The sequence below is a fragment of the Ursus americanus genome, chromosome 3 (genome assembly GCF_024610735.1).
Source record: "Ursus americanus isolate L20-20 chromosome 3, mUrsAme1.1.p, whole genome shotgun sequence".
Lineage (NCBI taxonomy): Eukaryota > Metazoa > Chordata > Mammalia > Carnivora > Ursidae > Ursus > Ursus americanus.
In genome coordinates, this window is record NC_142129.1 from 78,199,716 (window position 1) to 78,220,153 (window position 20,438).

Here is a 20,438-nt window from a genome sequence, read left to right on the forward strand (position 1 = left end):
ATCTGTTATCTCAAGTTGTAATATTCTTTTTATTGTCTAAATTTTCTGATACAGCCTGAAAAAAATGAGAGTGAGCCAGGCAGCCAGAGGATAAAACCTGTTTTTATTGATGATGCTAATTTTGGACGACAGATATCCTATCAACATGCCGCAGTCCATATTCCTACGGACATCTATGAGGGCTGTAAGTAAAAGAATTTAACAATTGTTGGAATACCATGCTCTTGTCTGTCTTTTGTATCTCCGATTTGGGGAAGAAAAAGGAACAAATGGGATACCGTTTTGTTTACATGTCATTTAAGAGTCTGTGGTCAACTGTCTGTAAAAGAAGAAAGTTGATTTTCATGAGCAGTTTATGTTCATATAGCTTCACCATGTGAATATTTGTAGGAGAGTCTGCGTCCATTGGAGATGTCCTTCTACACTATTATTGAGTAAGTAATTCTGCCTTCCCAATTACCATTGAAACTGAAAATTAATATATTTTTAAAAAATCAAAATTACATAGCACAAGTGCACACAAATAAAAATATACTTAAACTGTAAAGGGAAAGAGTGATACATTTTAGACCATGCTGTTTTAAATCCCATCTTACGGTGTTCTGTGTGTGTCTGCCTGTCTTACCCGAGATATAAATAAAAAAATACCTGCCTCTCAACATATTGTGGGCTCAAGATAAATGTTGGGGAAAGAGTAAAGAAATAGAGAACCTCTGAGTGGAAGCTTGAGAAGCCTTCACTGAGAGAAAGGGAGGGGAATAAGTTCCTTAGGAAGATTCAGGGCAGGGAGCTTGTGCCAGTGGAATCCCAGAGAAACCCTATATATTAGTAAGGGCAGAGCCTGCGAATCTGACTAGGACAATCTATTATCAATGAGGACCACCCGAGAGTCAGAAAGCAGGGTCTTTGTTCAATCATAGTTCTGGTGTTCCATGTTCTCCATTCTCTAACCAGTTCCTACTCTGCCTTCTTGCCTAAGTAATTACTAAGAAGAAAGGACCATTTGAGATTTTTAAAAGTATGTTTCTTCTATTCCCCTTCATTAGAGAAGCTGTAGGGTGAATTGGATATCCAGAACTGCCTGGATTCTGGAGCCAGATGGTCTGAGTTCAAAGCTAAATTTTTGCAGTATTTTTTTTTAATTTAAGATTTTATTTATTTGAGAGAGAGTGCAAGTGGCGGGGGGGGGGGGCGGTATGGAGAGGGAGGAACAGAAGTGGGGCTAGATCCTGGGACTCCAGGATCATGACCTGAGCCAAAGGCAGATGCTTGTGACTGAGTGACCCAGGTGCACCTTTGCAGTATTTTTTTCTTTTTCTTAAAGATTTCCTTTTTTATTTGGCAGTGCACATGAGCAGGGGGAGTGGCAGGCAGAGGAAGAGGGAGAAGCAGGCTCTCTACTGAGCAGGGAGCAGGACATAGGGCTCTATCCCAGGACCCTGGGATCGTGACCTGAGCCGAGGCGGACCCTTAACCAACTGAGCCACCCAGGCACCCCTCCAGTATTTTTTTTTTCTTTGGCAAATCCTTTAAATTTCTGGGCATTTTCTCACATATAAAATGGGAATAAGATTACTAACCTAAAAGAAGATTGAGGATAAAATAAGTTAATGTACTTGTTTTCCAGCCTAGTAAGTAGGTGCTATTTAAATATTTGTTTTTACTGTTAATTACAATTGAAGTTTATTTAAGCACAGGGGACTAAGTACAGGGACTAGTAATACTAATTATCATTTATATTTTGGATTCACTGTGAGATTGTTTAAAAGGGAATGATAAATGATAGAAAAATTTTCTTACAAATAAATGTGTAATATATAAATATATTTATATAAAAACATAAATGATAATTGTAATTTGGATTCACTGTGAGATTGTTTAAAAGGGAATTTGAAATGCATGTAGAATTCTTTTCATAACAAATTTCATCTTGATGAAATTATTGTATTCATTGTTTTTGATTTTTAAAGAAGTACATGGTGTTTTTTTCCAATGAATTCTTTTAAGATACTGCATGTGTGATTTTTCTTTATCGATAATAGAAACAAAATGCTGTTTATAGGTAGTTTCTGTTGTTACATGAGAATTAAACAGACTTTTTTACAGTTTAGCACTACTGTTAATTCCGAGTCCTTTTAGGAATTGCCTGGGATTTAGGTTCAGATTTTTTTTTTTTTAACTTTGATCATTTTGTACTTTTTATTTTTATTATTTTTTTAAGATTTATTTTTAATTAATTTATTCGACAGAGGTAGAGACAGCCAGCGAGAGAGGGAACACAAGCAGGGGGAGTGGGAGAGGAAGAAGCAGGCTCATAGCAGAGGAGCCTGATGTGGGGCTCCATCCCATAACGCCGGGATCACGCCCTGAGCCGAAGGCAGACGCTTAACCACTGTGCCACCCAGGCGCCCCCATTTTGTACTTTTTAAAAGAATTATCTTGATATTTGCAATTACATTCTGTAACTGTTACAACTATTCAGACAATACTGAGTTATATGATTGTTTCTCATTTTTTAGAAAATATTTATTATTTCATCCACCTTCATTTCAAATTTTTTATCACCAATTGTTTGTCGGATATGCCAACAAAATAATCTTAGAACTTTTAAGATTATATCTTTCTATTGAATTCATGTTAGAAGAACACACTGGCTAGATATAGAAGTTGTGAGTCACAATATTTTTTTTTTTGTCAATACTCTATGGATATCCTGGTACTTTGTTGTTGTTGTTGTTTTTGTTTGTTTGTTTGTCCTATATTACTATGTTGAAGAAACTTGAGGCCAACTTCAGTGTTTTCAATTTGTTAGAAAGCCGTCATTATTGTATTTCTGTTTTGTTGCCTCCTATTTGGGGATTATTTTTCCTTACTGAAAATCAGTATCATTATCAAGAAGATACTCAAGTCACTGACTTTTTTTAATAATCTATGGAACACTTTGTTAAAATACATATTTGCGTGGGAACTTGTACGTAAAAGAAATTAAAGCAAGAACCACCAGGACTAAAATAATGACTCGAACCCTACCTACCTACTTAACCTCTTATGTTCTTGGAGAAGAGGTCTGTCCAGGATCAGCAGTCAAGATAGATTGTCTGAGAATGTCCATAGATGATTGTTTGTTTGTCATTCCCAAAGAAGAGAAGGGAAAATAATAAGGTTAACTGTACTGTGGTTTTAATCAGCTTATTTGTGGTGTAGTGGTTTGGGGAAGTTGGGATGGGTGTTTTGAAGAGCTTTGTCTCAGTGCTAATTCTACCCACTTCTCCCCATGTTGGATAGGGTAGAAAGAGCCAGTGGGCCACAGCACTGTTCTTTGCTGGACATGGGCACCCTTCACTGGTGTAACTTGGGAAAGAGGAGAACTTGAGCAAACTGACTGATTTGTATGGCACATAGGGTGCCTCTCTAAGGCCTGGAGCTTACTTTCTGGTCTAGTAGGCACAGGAGACACATTTCAGACCCAGTATGGTATACAGACTCTGTTACCCCGCTGGCCCCCCCAGCCCAGTTCCTTTCCTTCGGACACAGAAAATAATGAGGCTCTTCATACGTTCTCTCACTCACATTCCTATAGAGAAGTAAATCATTTTTCCTCTCTGTAGAAAAATTTCCTTGTGGTTCAGGCAATCTAATAGGGATTGTCAAGAAATCCTCAAGGTTTTTTTTATTAAATTCTCAAGGAAGGATATGGGTATTTTACACATTTTTTTAAAAGTCCCCCCCCCCAAAAAAAACCATATACCATGATAGCAAATTTTAATATAGCCTACATATTTAACATAGAAAATCGAAGTCTGCAGCAGTCACACCTCCTGAAGCTGATCATGATTAACAGTGTGGGGCCATAGTCCTATAGAATAACTTTAAATGCAGGAACTAATCGTCCAAATGAGATTTTTCACACTGCTTTTCAACTTGCAACTTAGGGATTCTTGTTAAAGTATTGGAAGGATGCAAGTAGGAGAAAGATATCTCCTCAGGAGTAGGTTACCCAGAAAAAATAAAGACAAAGTGACTTTGCTTAGTTTCTCAATGACATGTTTGAGAAATAAATGAAAAAAATAGATTTCTCATTATTTTCCATAGAAAATTAGCACCTAATTTACCAGTCTAGTAAATTACCTTGTGCATACATTTTGTGAACAGCAAGGGTCAGAAGACTCCACAATTCCATTGGCCTGGTTCATTAATAACATCATTTCTTTTGAGTTAGTAGTGGTTGACTCCATGCTATCCTTTTTTAATGTACTGTCTCCTTTGTTTACTATAACATTGTTAAAGTAATTTTGAAGAAGGGAAAACTGAAGCAGTCTTTAAGGAAAGGCCATATTATTAATAAAGATGGGGTCAGACTCCAAATAAAGTCTAGTTCCAGTCTTTTTTTAATCACTATAATAAATGAAATTCTTGATATTTTACTTTTGAGTTAATTTTAACTCTTACGTTATTTGGTAGACAGAATTGTCCACTGGAGTTAGTAAGACAATGTGTTCTACATGAGAATATTTATTTTCTTACTTTTTTTTTGTTTTCTCCTATTTTAATTTTTTTTTTAGTTGAAATCACATATATAAAGTCCTCATCCGTTATATGCTGAACAGACATGAAAAAGGACACAGAGTGAATCTGAACATAATTTTAAAAATAGTATTGTGACATTGTATACATAGATTTTTTTCTTAGTATATTGCAAAAGTTTTGAATTTTGTGAATTTTTTTTCCATTTTATTTTTTTATTTTTTATTTTTTTTTAATTAATGATTTTTTATTATATTATGTTAGTCACCATACAGTACATCCCCGGTTTCCGATGTAAAGCTCAATGATTCATTAGTTGCATATAACACCCAGTGCACCATGCAATACGTGCCCTCCTTACTACCCATCACCAGTCTATCCCATTCCCCCGCCCCCCTCCCCTCTGAGGCCCTTAGTTTGTTTCTCAGAGTCCATAGTCTCTCATGGTTCATTCCCCCTTCTGATTACCCCCCCTTTCTTTATCCCTTTCTTCCCCTACCGACCTTCCTAGTTCTTATGTTCCATAAATGAGAGAAATCATATGATAGTTGTCTTTCTCTGCTTGACTTATTTCACTTAGCATTATCTCCTCCTCTGCTGTCCATGTTGCAGCAAATGTTGAGAATTCGTTTCTTCTGATAGCTGAGTAATATTCCATTGTATATATGGACCACAACTTCTTAATCCAGTCATCTGTTGAAGGGCATCTCGGCTCCTTCCACGATTTAGCTATTGTGGACATTGCTGCTATGAACATTGGGGTGCGTATGGCCCTTCTCTTCACTACGTCTGTATCTTTGGGGTAAACACCCAGTAGTGCAATGGCTGGATCATAGGGTAGCTCAATTTTTAACTTTTTAAGGGACCTCCACACTGTTTTCCAAAGTGGCTGTACCAACCTGCATTCCCACCAACAATGCAGGAGGGATCCCCCCTCTCCACATCCTCTCCAACAATTGCTGTTTCTTACATTGTCTATTTTTGCCATTCTAACTGGCATAAGGTGGTATCTCAGTGTGGTTTTGATTTGAATTTCCCTGATGGCTAATGATTTTGAACATTTTTTCATGTGTCTGTTAGCCATTTGTATGTCTTCATTGGAGAAGTGTCTGTTCATATCCTCTGCCCGTTTTTTGATTTGTTTATTTGTTTCTCGTGTATTGAGTTTGAGAAGTTCTTTGTAGATCTTGGATACCAGTCCTTTATCTGTAGTGTCATTTGCAAATATCTTCTCCCATTCCGTGGGCTGCCTCTTAGTTTTTTTGACTGTTTCCTTGGCTGTGCAGAAGCTTTTTATCTTGATGAAGTCCCATAAGTTCATTTTATCTTTTGTTTCTCTTGCCTTTGGGGATGTGTCATGAAAAAGGTTGCTTTGGCCGATGTCATAGAGGTTGCTGCCTATGATCTCCTCTAGAATTTTGATGGATTCCTGTCTCACATCAAGGTCTTTCATCCAATTGGAGTTTATTTTTGTGTATGGTGTGAGAGAGTGGTCAAGTTTCATTCTTTTGTATGTAGCTGTCCAATTTTCCCAGCACCATTTATTGAAGAGACTGTCTTTTTTCCACCGGATGTTTTTTCCTGCTTTCTCAAATATTAGTTGCCCAAAGAGCTGAGGGTCCATTTCTGGGTTCTCTATTCTGTTCCATTGGTCTATGTGTCTGTTTTTGTGCCAGTACCATGCTGTCTTTGTGATCACAGCTTTGTAGTACAGCTCGAAATCCGGCATTGTGATGCCCCCAGCTTTGTTTTTCCTTTTCAACAGTTCCTTGGAGATTCTGGGCCTTTTCTGTTTCCATACAAATGTAAGGACTATTTGTTCCAGTTCTTTGAAAAATGTCCTCGGTATTTTGATCGGGATAGCATTGAAAGTGTAGATTGCTCTGGGTAGCATGGACATTTTAACTATGTTAATTCTTCCAATCCATGAGCATGGAATATTTTTCCATCTTTTTATGTCTTCCTCAATGTCTTTCAAGAGTGATTTATAGTTTCTAGAATATACGTCCTTTACGTCTCTGGTTAAGTTAATTCCAAGGTAATGTATGGTTTTTGGTGCTATTGTAAATGGGATGGATTCCCTAATTTCTCTTTCTTCGGTCTTGTTATTCGTGTATAGAAATGCAACTGATTTCTGAGTATTGATTTTGTATCCTGCCACATTACTGAATTGCTCTATAACTTCTAATAGTTTGGGAGTGGATTCTTTTGGGTTTTCCATATAGAGTATCATGTCATCTGCAAAGAGAGACATTTTGATTCTTCTCTGCCGGTTTGGATACCTTTGATCCCTTTTTGTTGTCTGATTGCTGTTGCAAGGACTTCTAGTACTATGTTGAATAATAGTGGCGAGAGTGGGCATCCTTGTCGTGTTCCTGATCTTAAGGGAAAGGCTTCCAGCTTTTCCCCATTGAGAATAATATTTGCTGTAGGCTTTTCATAGATGGCTTTTATGAGATTGAGAAATGTACCCTCTATTCCTACACTCTGAAGGGTTTTAATCAGGAAAGGATGCTGTATTTTGTCAAATGCTTTTTCTGCATCAATTAAGAGGATCATATGGTTCCTGAGTCTTGTCTTGTTGATATGATGTATCATGCTGATCGATTTGCGAATGTTGAACCACGCTGGCATCCCAGGTATGAGTCCCACTTGGTCCCGATGGATAATCCTTTTAATGTACTGTTGGATTCTATTACCAAGGATCTTGTTGAGGATTTTGGCGTCCATATTCATTAGGGAGATCAGTCTGTAATTCTCCTTTTTGAGGGGGTCTTTGCCTGGTTTGGGGATCAAGGTAATATTGGCCTCATAGAATGAGTTTGGTAGCTTTCCTTCTGTTTCTATTTTTTGAAATAGCTTTAGGAGAATAGGTATTATTTCTTCTTTGAATGTTTGGTAGAATTCCCCAGGAAAACCATCCGGGCCAGGAGTTTTGTTATTTGGAAGGTTGTTTATCACTGACTCAATCTCTTCATAATTATTTGGCCTGTTTAAGAAATCAATTTCTTCCTGTTTCAGTCTTGGTGGTTTATAGGTTTCCAGGAAGGCCTCCATCTCTTCCAGATTGCTTAGTTTTTTGGCATATAGCTGCTGATAATAGTTTCTAATAATCCTTCCAATTTTATTGGTGTTGGTCATGACCTCTCCTTTTTCATTCATAATTTTAATAATTTGGGTCCTTTCTCTTTTCTCTTGGATAAGTCTTGCCAGTGGTCTGTCAATTTTATTGATTCTCTCAAAGAACCAGCTTCTAGTCCTGTTGATTTGTTCTACTGTGCTTCTGGTTTCTAATTCATTGATTTCTGCCCTCATCTTGGTCAACTGCTTCCTCGTGAGTGGATTAGGCCTGTCCCTCTGTTGCTGTTCCAGCTTCTTGAGGTGAGAATATAAAAACTGCATTTTAGATTTTTCTATTCTTTTGAGTGAGGTTTGGATAGCTATGTATTTCTCCCTTAGGACTGCCTTTGCAGTATCCCATAGGTTTTGGACTGTTGTATTTTCATTCTCATTGGTCTCCATAAATTGTTTAATTTGATTTTTGATTTCCTGGTTTATCGAGTCATTCCTGAGCAGGATGGTTCTTAGTCTCCAAGTGTTTGAGTTTCTTCCAAATTTTTCCTTGTGGTTGAGTTCCAATTTCAGAGCGTTGTGGTCTGAGAATATGCAGGGGATAATTTCAATCTTTTGGTATCTGTTGAGACCTGTTTTGTGTCCCAGAACATGGTCTATTCTTGAGAATGTTCCATGGGCATTAGAATAGAATGAGTATAATTTGGTTCTGGGGTGTAGTGTTCTATATATATCTAAGAGGTCCAACTCGTCGAGTATGGCATTCAAAGCCTTTGATTCTTTGCTTAGTCTTTGCCAGGGTGTTCTATTTCTGATAGTGGAGTGTTGAGGTCTCCTACTATTAATGTATTTTTATCTATATGTCTCTTTATTCTGGTTAAGAGTTGGCTTGTGTATCTTGCTGCTCCCCTTCTGGGGGCATATATATTTATAATTGTCATATCCACTTGTTGAATACTTCCTTTAAGAATAATATAGTGCCCTTCTGCGTCTCTAACTATAGTCTCTAATTTAAAATCCAATCTATCTGATATGAGAATTGCTACCCCAGCTTTCTTTTGAGGTCCATTTGCGTGAAAGATGGTACTCCATCCCCTTACTCTCAGTCTGAATGCATCTTTGGGTTCGAAATGAGTCTCTTGTAGACAGCAAATGGATGGGTCATTTCTTTTTATCTAATCTGCAACCCTGTGGCACTTTATGGGAGCATTTAAACCATTTACATTGACACTAAGAACTGAGAGATATGATTTTAATGATGCCGTGTTGCCAGTAAAGTCTTTGTTTGTATTGGTTGTGACTTTCTGTTCTGTATCACTCTTGGGGCCTTTTTACCTTTATAGAACCCCCCTTAATATCTCCTGTAGGGTTGGTTTCATGGTTACGAAATTGGTTAATGACTGGGGAGTCTGGAATGTCTTTATTTCTCCATCAATTCTGAATGACAGCCTTGCTTGATAAAGGATCCTTGGCTGCATGTTTTTCTCTGAAAGAGCTTTAAATATGCTCCCCCAACCCTTTTTCTCATTCCAGGTCTGTGTAGACAGGTCTGACGTAATTCTGATGCCTTTGCCTTGGTACGTGAGAAATTTCTTTGCCCTGGCCGCTTTCAATACTGTATCCTTGGATCTAATATTTGCGAAATGCACTATGACGTGACGTGGCGTAGGTTTGTCATGGTTGAGCTTGGGAGGGGTCCTCTCTGCCTCTTGGACACGAATGTTTGTTTCCCTCGCTAGATTAGGGAAGTTTTCAGCTACAATTTGTTCAAATATCTCTTCTAGACCTCCGTTTTTCTCCACCCCCTCAGGGATGCCGATGATTCTGACATTGGATCGTTTCATTGAGTCAGTAATCTCCCGTAACCTACATTCGTGGGCGTGGATTTTTTTAAGACCAGCTTCTATTTTCTTTTTTCCCTCTATTAACCCATCCTCCAATTCACTAACTTGTTCCTCTTCTTCGGTGACCCTGGCCATCAGAGCCTCTAGTTTTGCCTGCATCTGGCTCATAGAATTCTTAATTTCTGTCAGATTTGCTCTCATTTCTGTCCTTAGGGATTCTGTATTTTCAGTAACTTTCTCGTTAATAGTTTTTTCAGTTCTACTCATCATTTTGACCACTGTTACTCTGAATTCCATTTCTGATAATTTGGTTACATCCATATCCATTATTTCTGTGGCAGAGGCCACAGACTTACTGTCTTTTCTTTGCTGGGGGGGGGGCTTCTCCTTCTTGATCTTTCTGATGAGGAGAGGTTGCGGGGTTGTCCAGAGCCCAAATTATTGACTGGGTCCCAGGCCGTGCCCCTGGTTTTATAAGGATCTTAGGGATGTGGGCTTCTTCTTTAAAGATTTTATTTATTTATTTATGTGGCAGCCAACCAGCGAGAGAGGGAATACAAGCAGGGGAGTGGGAGTGGAAGAAGCAGGCTCCCAGCGGAGGATCCCGATGAGGGATTCCTTTCCGGAATGCCGGGATCACGCCCTAAGCCGAAGACAGGTGCTCAATGACTGTGCCACCCAGGCGCCCTGGGTTGTGGGCTTCTTGATTTTTCAGCCTGCCTTCTGGGGGAGGGGCCTGCTGCTCCGATACTCAGGGAACCCTGTTTGGGTAGAGTCTCCGTGCCTCCTGCGAGGGAGGATGGGGATGGGCACTCTCTGAGCCGGTACTTCCAGGCTTTTGTTCTCTGGCGGCTTTCCCTGGCGGTCTCCTGTGCCTCTTCTGAGAGTCAGAGCAGCAGAGGCTGAATTGTCACAGAACAGAGGGATTGCGGCCCGTTCTCCACTGATGTTCTGGCCACTTTAACTCTGTTACTGTTGGTGCTGCTCAACCCTGCAGCGTCCCGGGATGTGCGCCCCACACCCGGCGTCCCAGCCCTCACTTCCAGGGCCGGCGCGTCTCTGTCCTTTGTGTTTCTAACGCCGCCAGCCGCCCCCGCGCGCACTCCGGAAGCTCCTGGTCTCAGTCTGGATCCAGTGAGCGCACCGGGATTCCGGAGTTCCATGAGAAGCCTGGTGGTGCGCGCTCCCGGCTCACGGTCTCAGTCTGCTGTTTTGTGGGTGCCGTCCTTGAGCCCGCCCGCTCCCCCGTGCAGGTGGCTACCACTTCCCGGCGCCCGAACGCCTCGGCTCCCTCCCCCTTCCGTTTATCTTCCAATATCTGTGCGCGGTTTCATGGCTCCCCGCTTCGTACCTCAATACTCAGCGCTGGAGATGTTCATTTGTAGAGATCCAGATGCGTCTTCCTGCGTCTCAGGCTGGTTCCGTGGTTGTTCAGGCTGGTCTGGTACCTATCCAGCTCGACTCGGAGGATCGGCTGAAAACGGTGTCTCCTACTCCTCCGCCATCTTAACTCCTCCCGTTTTTTTACATTTTAGAATAAACTCTGTACACATCTGCAGAAGAGGGTCTTAATAGTCTCAGGGTATAAAAAATACTTTGACTTTGAAAATAAGATAAAATATTTAAATAGGTGTTTTCAGAAGTCTAAGACATACTTGGGAATGTGTCTTAATTAAAAAAAGGAAAAGCTCTGTCTTGGATTATTTATTTAGTCTCATTTATCTTAATACTGGCTTCTCCCCTTTTGCTGAAATCTCATCAGTAAGACTCTGACCTTGCCTGGCCTCTACTCTTTTGAAATTCATATTCCATGTTATGGGCTGTGTGAGTAAATGACACAGGAGTAAAATCAGAAATGTCAACAAGATCTTGAAACTTAATAATTACTGGTATTCTTCATGCAGTTCATTGGAACATATCAGATTTACAGGACTGTTGTAGATTTCTGAATTTAATAAATGTGAAAGCTTACTTTAATTGAAGGCTTAACTGAAGAAAACGGTCTCTTCTTTCACTAAGACAGTTGTGTGACTATATTCTCATAAGGAATCTCATGTTCTAATTTCTTAGAGGCAATTACTTTTTAAAGTCCCAAGAATTGAAATGTGATTATCTTTGCTCATTGATATATTTAAAGTTTTAGAGTAGTACATTTAATTAGAATCCTATCTGAAAGTGTTCGTTTTTGAGAATTTCACTGGTTGGTACTTTTATTTTACAGGGCATTCAAGCCATACTTCATTTTCAGATCCAATTTATCTGTTGGACTGTTAAAACAAAACAAAAAACCCATAAAAACTAGTAAAAGAAGGATTGATTATTCAGACAGTTTGGTTTCAGTTAAAGAAATTTATTTTTTAATCATTTCAGATCCAAGTATAGGAAATGTCTTCATAGAATGCTCTATAGTAATCTATCAATAGAAATTTTTATTTATAGAATTATTATAGTTCCAAAAGAATCTACAGTAATAAGGAAAAATAATAACTCCAAATTGCATAACATTTCGACATACTCAATACTTTTGTCCTCACACTAACATTGGAACATAAGCAAGGCAATTATTTCCATTTTAGAAATTAAAAAATGGACTTTTATCGGAAGGGGGTATTCATTTTGATAAAGGAAAATGGAATTTTCAGGAATTGTATTGTCTTTTAAAGTCTCATTTGCTTTACTAACAATACTTCTTATAAATGAACTACTTAAAATTACTAATACTGCCATTGCAGCTTATCTTGATGTTCATTTATGTTGTGTTTATAGCTATAGTATCTAAAATGATATCAGTATGAAATATAGAGGAAAAAGCTAACGTGCCTTTGCTGCCAATTGTATAGCTTTTCCATCTTTATAAATTTTAACAGCAAATCTGTTGCAAGAGATGGACATCATTTAATTAGAGTGCTAATTAATAGTTTACATTAGTTTTAAACAACTCATTTTGTTATTCCAACAAGTAACAAAGTGGGTAATATCTCTTATAGATTTAGAAAGTTAATATTTTAATTGATTGGCATCCTTAAAATAAGGCTGTCTAACTTTATAGCTCTGATAGTTGTAAAGATAGATGAAACCTATCTTTTAAAAAAATATGTATATTTGGTGCTCTTGGGCAAAAGGCTGGATTGACAAGTGTAACTTTTTTTTTCAACAAATTATAGTCCATGTGAGAAGATTTCACTAGACTGATGTTACTTTATCGTACTGGTTCACGAAATACATCTTGTAAGAAGAAACTTTACATAATATTGGTAAAATACTCACTTTCAGTGTACTATCTTAATTTTTAAATTGTTATTAACTTAGAAATAAAGTTTGTCCCATATGTCTTTAATGAACTGAAATTAAAGAGTAAAATTTTGAGTTCTTGGATAATAACTGATTTGAAGGAAATGCAACCATGGGGAATAAGATTATTTGGTGTAACTTAGAATGAATACTATGAATAAGGTAGATTACTTTGGATGTAGCTGGTTTGGTTATAACCAAAATAGATTTTTAAAAGTTAATAAAAAGGGACAAGAGCTATCAACTATAGAGGTAAATTGTTTTTTCGCATAGTGTTTGGTTTTGAAATATGCATTGTTTTCTGTTGACTCTAATGATTGTTGATACATTTTGATTTCCATTATCTGGTGAGTGTATAATATCTTTAATCTGTTTTTGGCATATTTAACAAATATTTTGAATTATTTATGAGCTAGCTCAGAAAGAAAACCTGTAGACAAAAATCAAAGTTGTGCTCTATTCTCAAAATACCAAATAATATGGATTATATTTATATGTGCTAAGAAAAATAACACTTTTATAATAGAGCAGTATTATAGGTTTGAGGTAAAATTTTATTAACTATCTTGTATTATCATAGAAATCTAAGAAAGGTCACAATAAGATAACCTGGACCACATTAGTTTTATTAAACACGGTATTATTGAATAACCTCAAAAGCAGCCTGTATTTAAGTGAAAGTTTACGAATTTGAGATTAGTTTCAGATATGTTCAGTATGTATCATGAGTAGAAAAATTACAAAATGTTCTCTTTATTTTGCCTGTGGATGGGAGTGGAACATAAAATGAGCAAATGAACAATAGAATGGGCGATATGATAGAATGATAAATGTTCTGTGTAAAAATAGGAAGGGTTTTAGGTAGTTCCTAGGTTGGGAGTGGGGAGTTGATATTTTAAAATAGATAAAGGGAAGGCCTTGTGGATAAGGCAGCAGAGGCCTTGTCATGCATGTATAGCCTAATGGATAATTGCAAAGACTTTGAATTCTACTGATATTATTATAGTTATGTATACTTAAACAAAATACCATAGACTAAGTGGCTTAAACAGTAGATACTATTTCTTATGGTTCTGGAGGCTGTCAAGTCCAAGATCAAGGTGCTGGTGGGTTTGGTTCCTAGTGAGCGTTCTCTATCTGGTTTGCAGATGGCCACCCAACTTGCTCTGTGCTCCAATGAACTTCTCTTTGTACACGTGGAGAGAGAGAGCTCATGTGAGGTCTGATCTCTTTTTCTCTTCTTATGAAGACCTTAATCTTACCTTCAAGGTTCTATCTTCATGAGCTCCTGTATCTCTGATGACTTCCCAAAGGCTGCACTTCTAATGCTGTTACATGGGGATTAGGGCTTCCACATAGGAATTTTGAGAGGACACAGGAGCTTTTTGGAAGTAATACAGGTATAATGAGCTGATAAGGTTGGGTCTCAAACCCTGTAGGAAATGTGGCCTTCTAGGAAGAAGTTCTTATATGTACTCACACAGAGAAAAGGTCATGTGAGGACATAACAGGAAGGCAGCTGTCTACAAGCCCGGAGAGAATGCCATCGCCAGAATTCAAAAAGGCAATCACCTTGATCTTTGATTTCTCAGCCCTGGAACTGTGAGAAAATCAATTTCTCATTTAAACCACCCAGTCAATAGTATTTTGCTACGGCAGTCAGGGCTGACTAAAACCCAAATTTATTTCCTGAGAAAAAAATGCTATAGTCTTGAACTCAGATTTAAAAGAATAAAAAACAAGCTATGAAAAAGTTAAGTTGGGTATTTCATACTTCGTACTGAAATACAGTGGTCGAGAAATATTTGGCTGCTATATTTGGATTTACAAGGCCACCCCCCACTTTTTTTTTTTTTTTTCATTTTAATTCAGAATCGCCATTTCCGTACTTCCCCTTGAAGAACTTGCACCCTGGAAACCAATTAATGTTCACCAAACTCAACAGATGAGTAGATATGATTGAAACGACAGTGAATTTGCAATTCTATCCCTCTATAGTAATGATTAGATTGATCATTTTCATGGAGAGTTCCCTAAGTTATTTAGTGGATAGGTAGGCTTTGCAGATATAGAGATTGAAATTTATAGTTACTGAAGTGTGGTTGTGTTTCCTTTTTGTTTTGTCACATTTGAAAGAGGGCAGAAGACTACTGTAACAGCCTGATTGTCTAGTCATTTGATCATGGTGCCCAATGTCCAGGATGGTGCTGACAAATTGTTTACCATTCTGTTCAGATAACGTTCTGTGCACACTACAAATTGATGACGTTTTGGAACACTCTGTTCCTGGTTCAGTTTGTGAAGCATCTCAGTGCCTTAATTGAAACTTGAGGGATATTTTAACCCATTATGATATTTGAGATTATGAAAATCCATAGGTATTATTAAAAATTAGGTTGTAAGTTACTCTTGAGAGAGCTACTATTGCAAAGTTCACTCACCTCTTTTATGTACACATATATAATGGTGGTTGCTTTTGTCTTTTGTATCACCTACCATGTTATGGACAACTACTTATTATTTCTAGCAGAATTATTCTGGCATGTTCTAAACAAAATTTAGGTTGTTTTACCCAATATTTTCCATTTTATATGACCATGTCACATTAACATTTCACAAGTATATATTTCACTTATTTCACTTAATCTCTTCACTCAGAAAATTATATACTAATGACAAGTGGGCACAATAATTTTGATAAAATCTGTAACTCACTTTGTGTTCTATAGGAGTCACTTTGTTGTACAAGCGTGACACGGTTTGTTGTGAAAATCTAACTTTTGTTAGCCTCCTGAACTTTTTCAGTCAATGACTGTGGATAAAGGTGACTTTCCTGGGGACTTTATAGTAATAAAGTGGCCTTGATCACTTTAAGTCCTAAAAATAGTTTTAAAAGTTTCAATTCGGAAATTAAAATGTTTATTTCCATGTAATAGTCAAAATTTCCAATTTGACTTAGTATTTATTAACTCTTCTCCCCTCCCCTAGATGAGAGTGAATGGAAGCCTACAGTAGAAAAGGGGCCAAGATGGTGAGCATTTCCTAGCTGTTGTCTGAATTTTACCCCCACCAGGAAGAAGCAAGGAGAGGAAGGGAAGGAAGAAGGTCCTTGTTGCTGGGCTGGGTGGCTTTAGGGCAGAGCTGAGTAGATGATGGGTCTTTTAGGTAATTTAAACTTTTTCTTTTGAGGAGCGATTTTGTGGGTTATTGAGACATTTCTTGCTGGGTTCTTCTCTTCCGTAGTTCCTTTGACTCAGCAGACACACATCTTTATAGGGTGGAACTTAATGCTAGTTGGTTCCATAGCCCTGGGTAGCATTTTAGATAGGCCTCCTCAGAAGCACTTAGGGTACTATAGGGCAGTAGTAACATCTATCTACATGTTTCATGCCAGTCTTAGCAGATGCTACCAAGTCAGCCAAAATTGGGGCACAAAATGTCTCATAGTTCATAATGTTACAGTGTATGTCTCTTGTACCATATTTTATTGCAAAATTTTTCTCTTCTTGTTGCGTATTTGGCCAAATGGGAATTCTGTTCTTAGGAGCTTCATGAATAATGTTCTCTAAGTCAAGAATACTTAGAAAGGTGTTTAAAAAATTGCTGCCAACATAATTGGTTAATTTTGATACTGAATTAAATGTAAACCTTATCGCATAAGGCTAGCACCCATGTTTAGATCATGTAAATCCCAGCTCTCGGTCTAGCGTGCATATAACTCACTAAGGAATATTCTAGATCTTTACTTCTTTCAGAGCTGGTATTTCTCAGTGCTCTTTCTTAAGGGAGAGGTCAAATATTGTACAACATGTTTATTAAATGTTCTTAATTCCTATTTGTTTTTCATATCTTAGTGGGAGCTGCGTTAAAAAGAAAATATTCTGTGAATTTTTTAGTTTATTTATGAACAAGAATAGGAATTTGTAGAAGGTCCAGTTATCGTTATGCTTTTGCTTACAGTTGAGTGGGAACAACAAATAAAAATTCACTGGTTTTTTGTTTGTTTGTTTCTATAAAGAAATGTGAGAGGGAACATAGAGGCACAGTATGACAGGATGCAATTCCTCTGTAAATTTGATAGCTGGACATCAGAAGTGTACTTGGCTAGCTTTCTGTGATGCGTATAACAAGTGACGGGCCATTCAAAGGTTGAGGGAGAGAGGTAATGAAATCTTAAATTAGAATAGCTTTCCAAACAGACTGACAGTACTGTTCACAGCAAATTAAAAAGGGATTGACAATTGGAGAGAAAATGGAGGTCTGAAATTTGAGATGAGAATTTTTTAATCATCTGGCATTTTGCTTCATGTGTAAAATCTTAGCAAATTTCTCCCTGGAGATAAAAAGGCATTTAAAAGATCTTTCTAAAATCCTTTATAAGAAAAGAAAGATTTTGAATGGACTAAAGATTCCAACACTATTTTGTCACAAGATAGAAAGCATATTTTAAAAGTTAAGAGGCTGTGAGCTACACAAGTATTGAAATTGGATTTAGTCACTACTCACTGTCAGTAGAGCAAATGAAGTTATGTTTTAACTTAATGAATAAGACGCAACCCTTTAAAAAAAATAGTGCTTAAGGTATATAGCATTGGAAAAATATAGTAATATAGGCCTTGCTAATTGGTTCATTCCTGCGTAAAAGTTGTTTGTTTCTTGTCCATGATCGTAAGTAGAAGTTTGTTTTTTAACCCTGTTAAAATCTTTTCTTAAGAGCCTAAATTTATTCAACTTATTGTCTGATATTTTTTATTCTCAGAAGGATGCTGTAGGTTGTTTTGAAGATATTTTTAAAAATTTCTTAAGTAGAAAAATTGAGAAGTTCTATAATGGTGAAGGTTGGAGTACAATGGATAGCCTTTGATAGAAATGGAGAATGGTTCCAAAAAAAAAAAAAAATTAAGGGGTAGGGAAATTTTAAAATTTTGAAAGGACAATGGTAGTCCAGTGAATATTTAAATAAACAGTGATTTAGCAAAAATGAAATTAGCATTTGTGAGAATGTTTTAGTACATACCATAGTACTTACTTCAGAGGTCTGTTCAAAGGATTAAAAGCACATAAAATAAGCAGACCATTGTTAGATGAGTGTTAAAACAAAATCTATTATATTAGCAGCCCTCATTTTCCTAAGAAAATTTAGCTATAGGGGTGACTGGGTGGCTCAGTTGGTTAAACGTCTGACTCTTGATTTTGACTCCAGTCATGATCTCTGGGTCATGGGATCGAGCCCCAGATAGGGCTCCACACTCAGCAGGGAGTCTGCTTGAGGTTCCGTCCCTCTCCCTCCCTGTCTGCCTTTCCCCCATTCATGTATGCATGCTCTCTCTCTCCCTCAAATAAGTAAATAAATCATAATTTATATCTAAGTTTTTTTTAATCTTAGTCTAATAAATATCATCTAGAAATCTTAACGTGTAATTGAGCACATATACACATCCTGTTTTTCATTCGAGTTAAAAGAAATCAATGTTTTAATATTCAATGAAACAGGATGAATTATAGAATTGAGTATCAGTGAACTAAGTTAGAATTATTTGATATTGATTAGTTTCTGTTTATAGTTCTTTGGTCAAGGTTATTGCCATATTCTGTGTAGTTTGTGAACATGAACTTAAGCAAATTTTGAGATTTTAATATTTTAATAAATAGACTGTGAATCTGAAATTCTGAATTTGAAAGTATATTTACTTTGAAAAACATGAATTTTCTAATTTATGGTTGCCTTTTGTGTAATAGGTGGTATATTGTCAGAGTTGGTAAGATTTTAATCTTTAAGGTTCAGTTAAGTTTACTAAACATAAATGATAAAATATTTTGCTACCATAAAGCCAATTCTTATGAATGAGTAGCATTAGCAATACCTGTCTGGGTATTTAGATATATTTTACTCCTAGGTGTTACATAAATTGTTTCTATCTTTCTCTAAAAGAATATGCTAAGATTGAAAGTGATCTCTTTTTTTATGTATTCTAAGAAAATATGAATAAATGTATATTAGTTTACAAGGATCTAATTGTATAACTGGTATTGCTTTATACAGAGAATATGAGAGAATCAGAAGATAAGAATGAAAATAAAGCTGTTAAGTAACTGTGACTCACATGCATTTTGTATATTACAGTATTTCAGCAAACTAGATAGAGTATAAGCTCTATCTAGTAGTAACCATTAGGAATTAGGTAGAAAGAGGAGTTATTTGGACTATGTGTCACATAATAGCATAATCACAATATTTTAGTATTTTCTCTCTACTTTTCAAGAATTTCAATATGTGGCCAACTTTTTCTCCTGTCTTTATCAGAACAGTCTTCTCCATGGAACCATGTTCCACAGATGATTGCAAAGACAGTCCTGACTCAACCTTTTATTAGGTTGTTGCTTTTGTGTTCCTCTATGAAGATCATAATTAAAATAGAAGCCGTGATTGTCTAGATAATAGGTTATGTTTTTAATGAAATTAAAAATAATCATTCCATGAATGCTCTTTTAATGAGTGTTTTGTGCTAAATGCCAAAGCTTAGTAGAGACGGCATTGCTCATCTCTGAGTCTCTCTTCTAGACATTTGAAGGGTCATACTTTTCCTTCCTGCAACCAGTACTTGACTGGTGCTGTCCAGTGGGTTATGGTGGTAATGCTGTGTGTGGCTTTTCAGCTGGTAAATTTAAATGTCTGCATTAGATTTCTGAAACTCTCTTCCCTCCCCATGGCCATATGGGTGGAAATAGATGAAACTTGCATCAGTCTGAGTCCCTGAGTTAAATGAGTACGTACTGCAAAGACTAACCCCTCTTCCTGGATTCCCCCAACAATAAGCTATGGGTTTGTAGGACAAGTGAAGAAAAACACACAAACTACTTTGATGTTTAACCCACTAAAATCATATACATATTATATGCATGTAAATATTCATATACACTCACATACTCGCATATCAACTACATTCTGATAGTTCTATCTACCTAAGCTCTAAAATATCACTCTTTCATCTACTTACGTTTGCGTCATCATTCTATTTATAAAATAACTAACTCCCTGGCTTCCTGTGCTTCTCAGGACTTTTCCCCTAAGTATTTGAAAATCAGAATTTTAATCTTGAAGATTGTCTCCAAAATAAATTTTATAAAACTTCATATTTACCAAATATTAAATCCCTTATCAAACAGATTTATCTACAGCTATAAAATAAATGTCACTTTTATTCTCTTATTCTCAATCTTTTATTCGGTTTTTCTTTCTTTCTTTAATCCAGATTTTAAAACTATGACTGCTTAGGGAAAACAATCTCATAACTCTCTCTCTTAGGACACTGAATGATAGATTAATTTCAGACTGACAGTTTCAAATCCACATTTTTGTTTATTTCAAAGTCAGCAGTCAAATTGAGGTACTATAAAAATACATAAATCCTACATGTTGAAATGATAATCTCTAGTTTATCAGTTTTAAAAAACTCAAAATTAAATTGTTACTATATGTGATGTTAACTACCCTTAGATAAGACTGTTTATAATTTATGGCAAAATATAATTGAACTAACATGTACACTTTAATCACCAGGCTGGAAGACATTTTCAAAATAGATTTAAGTTTAACCTGGGTTAGTTGGCTATAAAAAATATACATATATAAAGAATATAGATTTTTTATATATTTAATTGAAATGTTATTGAAATATTTCTATCAAGTCTTATAATGAAGCAGAA

At 36.6% G+C, this 20,438-nt stretch overlaps 1 protein-coding gene across 8 annotated transcripts in view; it reads left to right on the forward strand.

Moving 5' to 3' along the window:
• CACNA2D1 (calcium voltage-gated channel auxiliary subunit alpha2delta 1) overlaps positions 1-20,438 on the forward strand; it is a 485,973-nt gene that overhangs the window by 315,382 nt on the left and 150,153 nt on the right. For all 8 annotated transcript variants that reach the window (XM_087861132.1, XM_087861133.1, XM_087861134.1 and 5 more), the window contains exon 6: positions 55-184. In XM_087861132.1, coding sequence (XP_087717258.1) covers positions 55-184 — 130 coding nt within the window. The remainder of the gene's footprint in view (positions 1-54; positions 185-20,438) is intronic.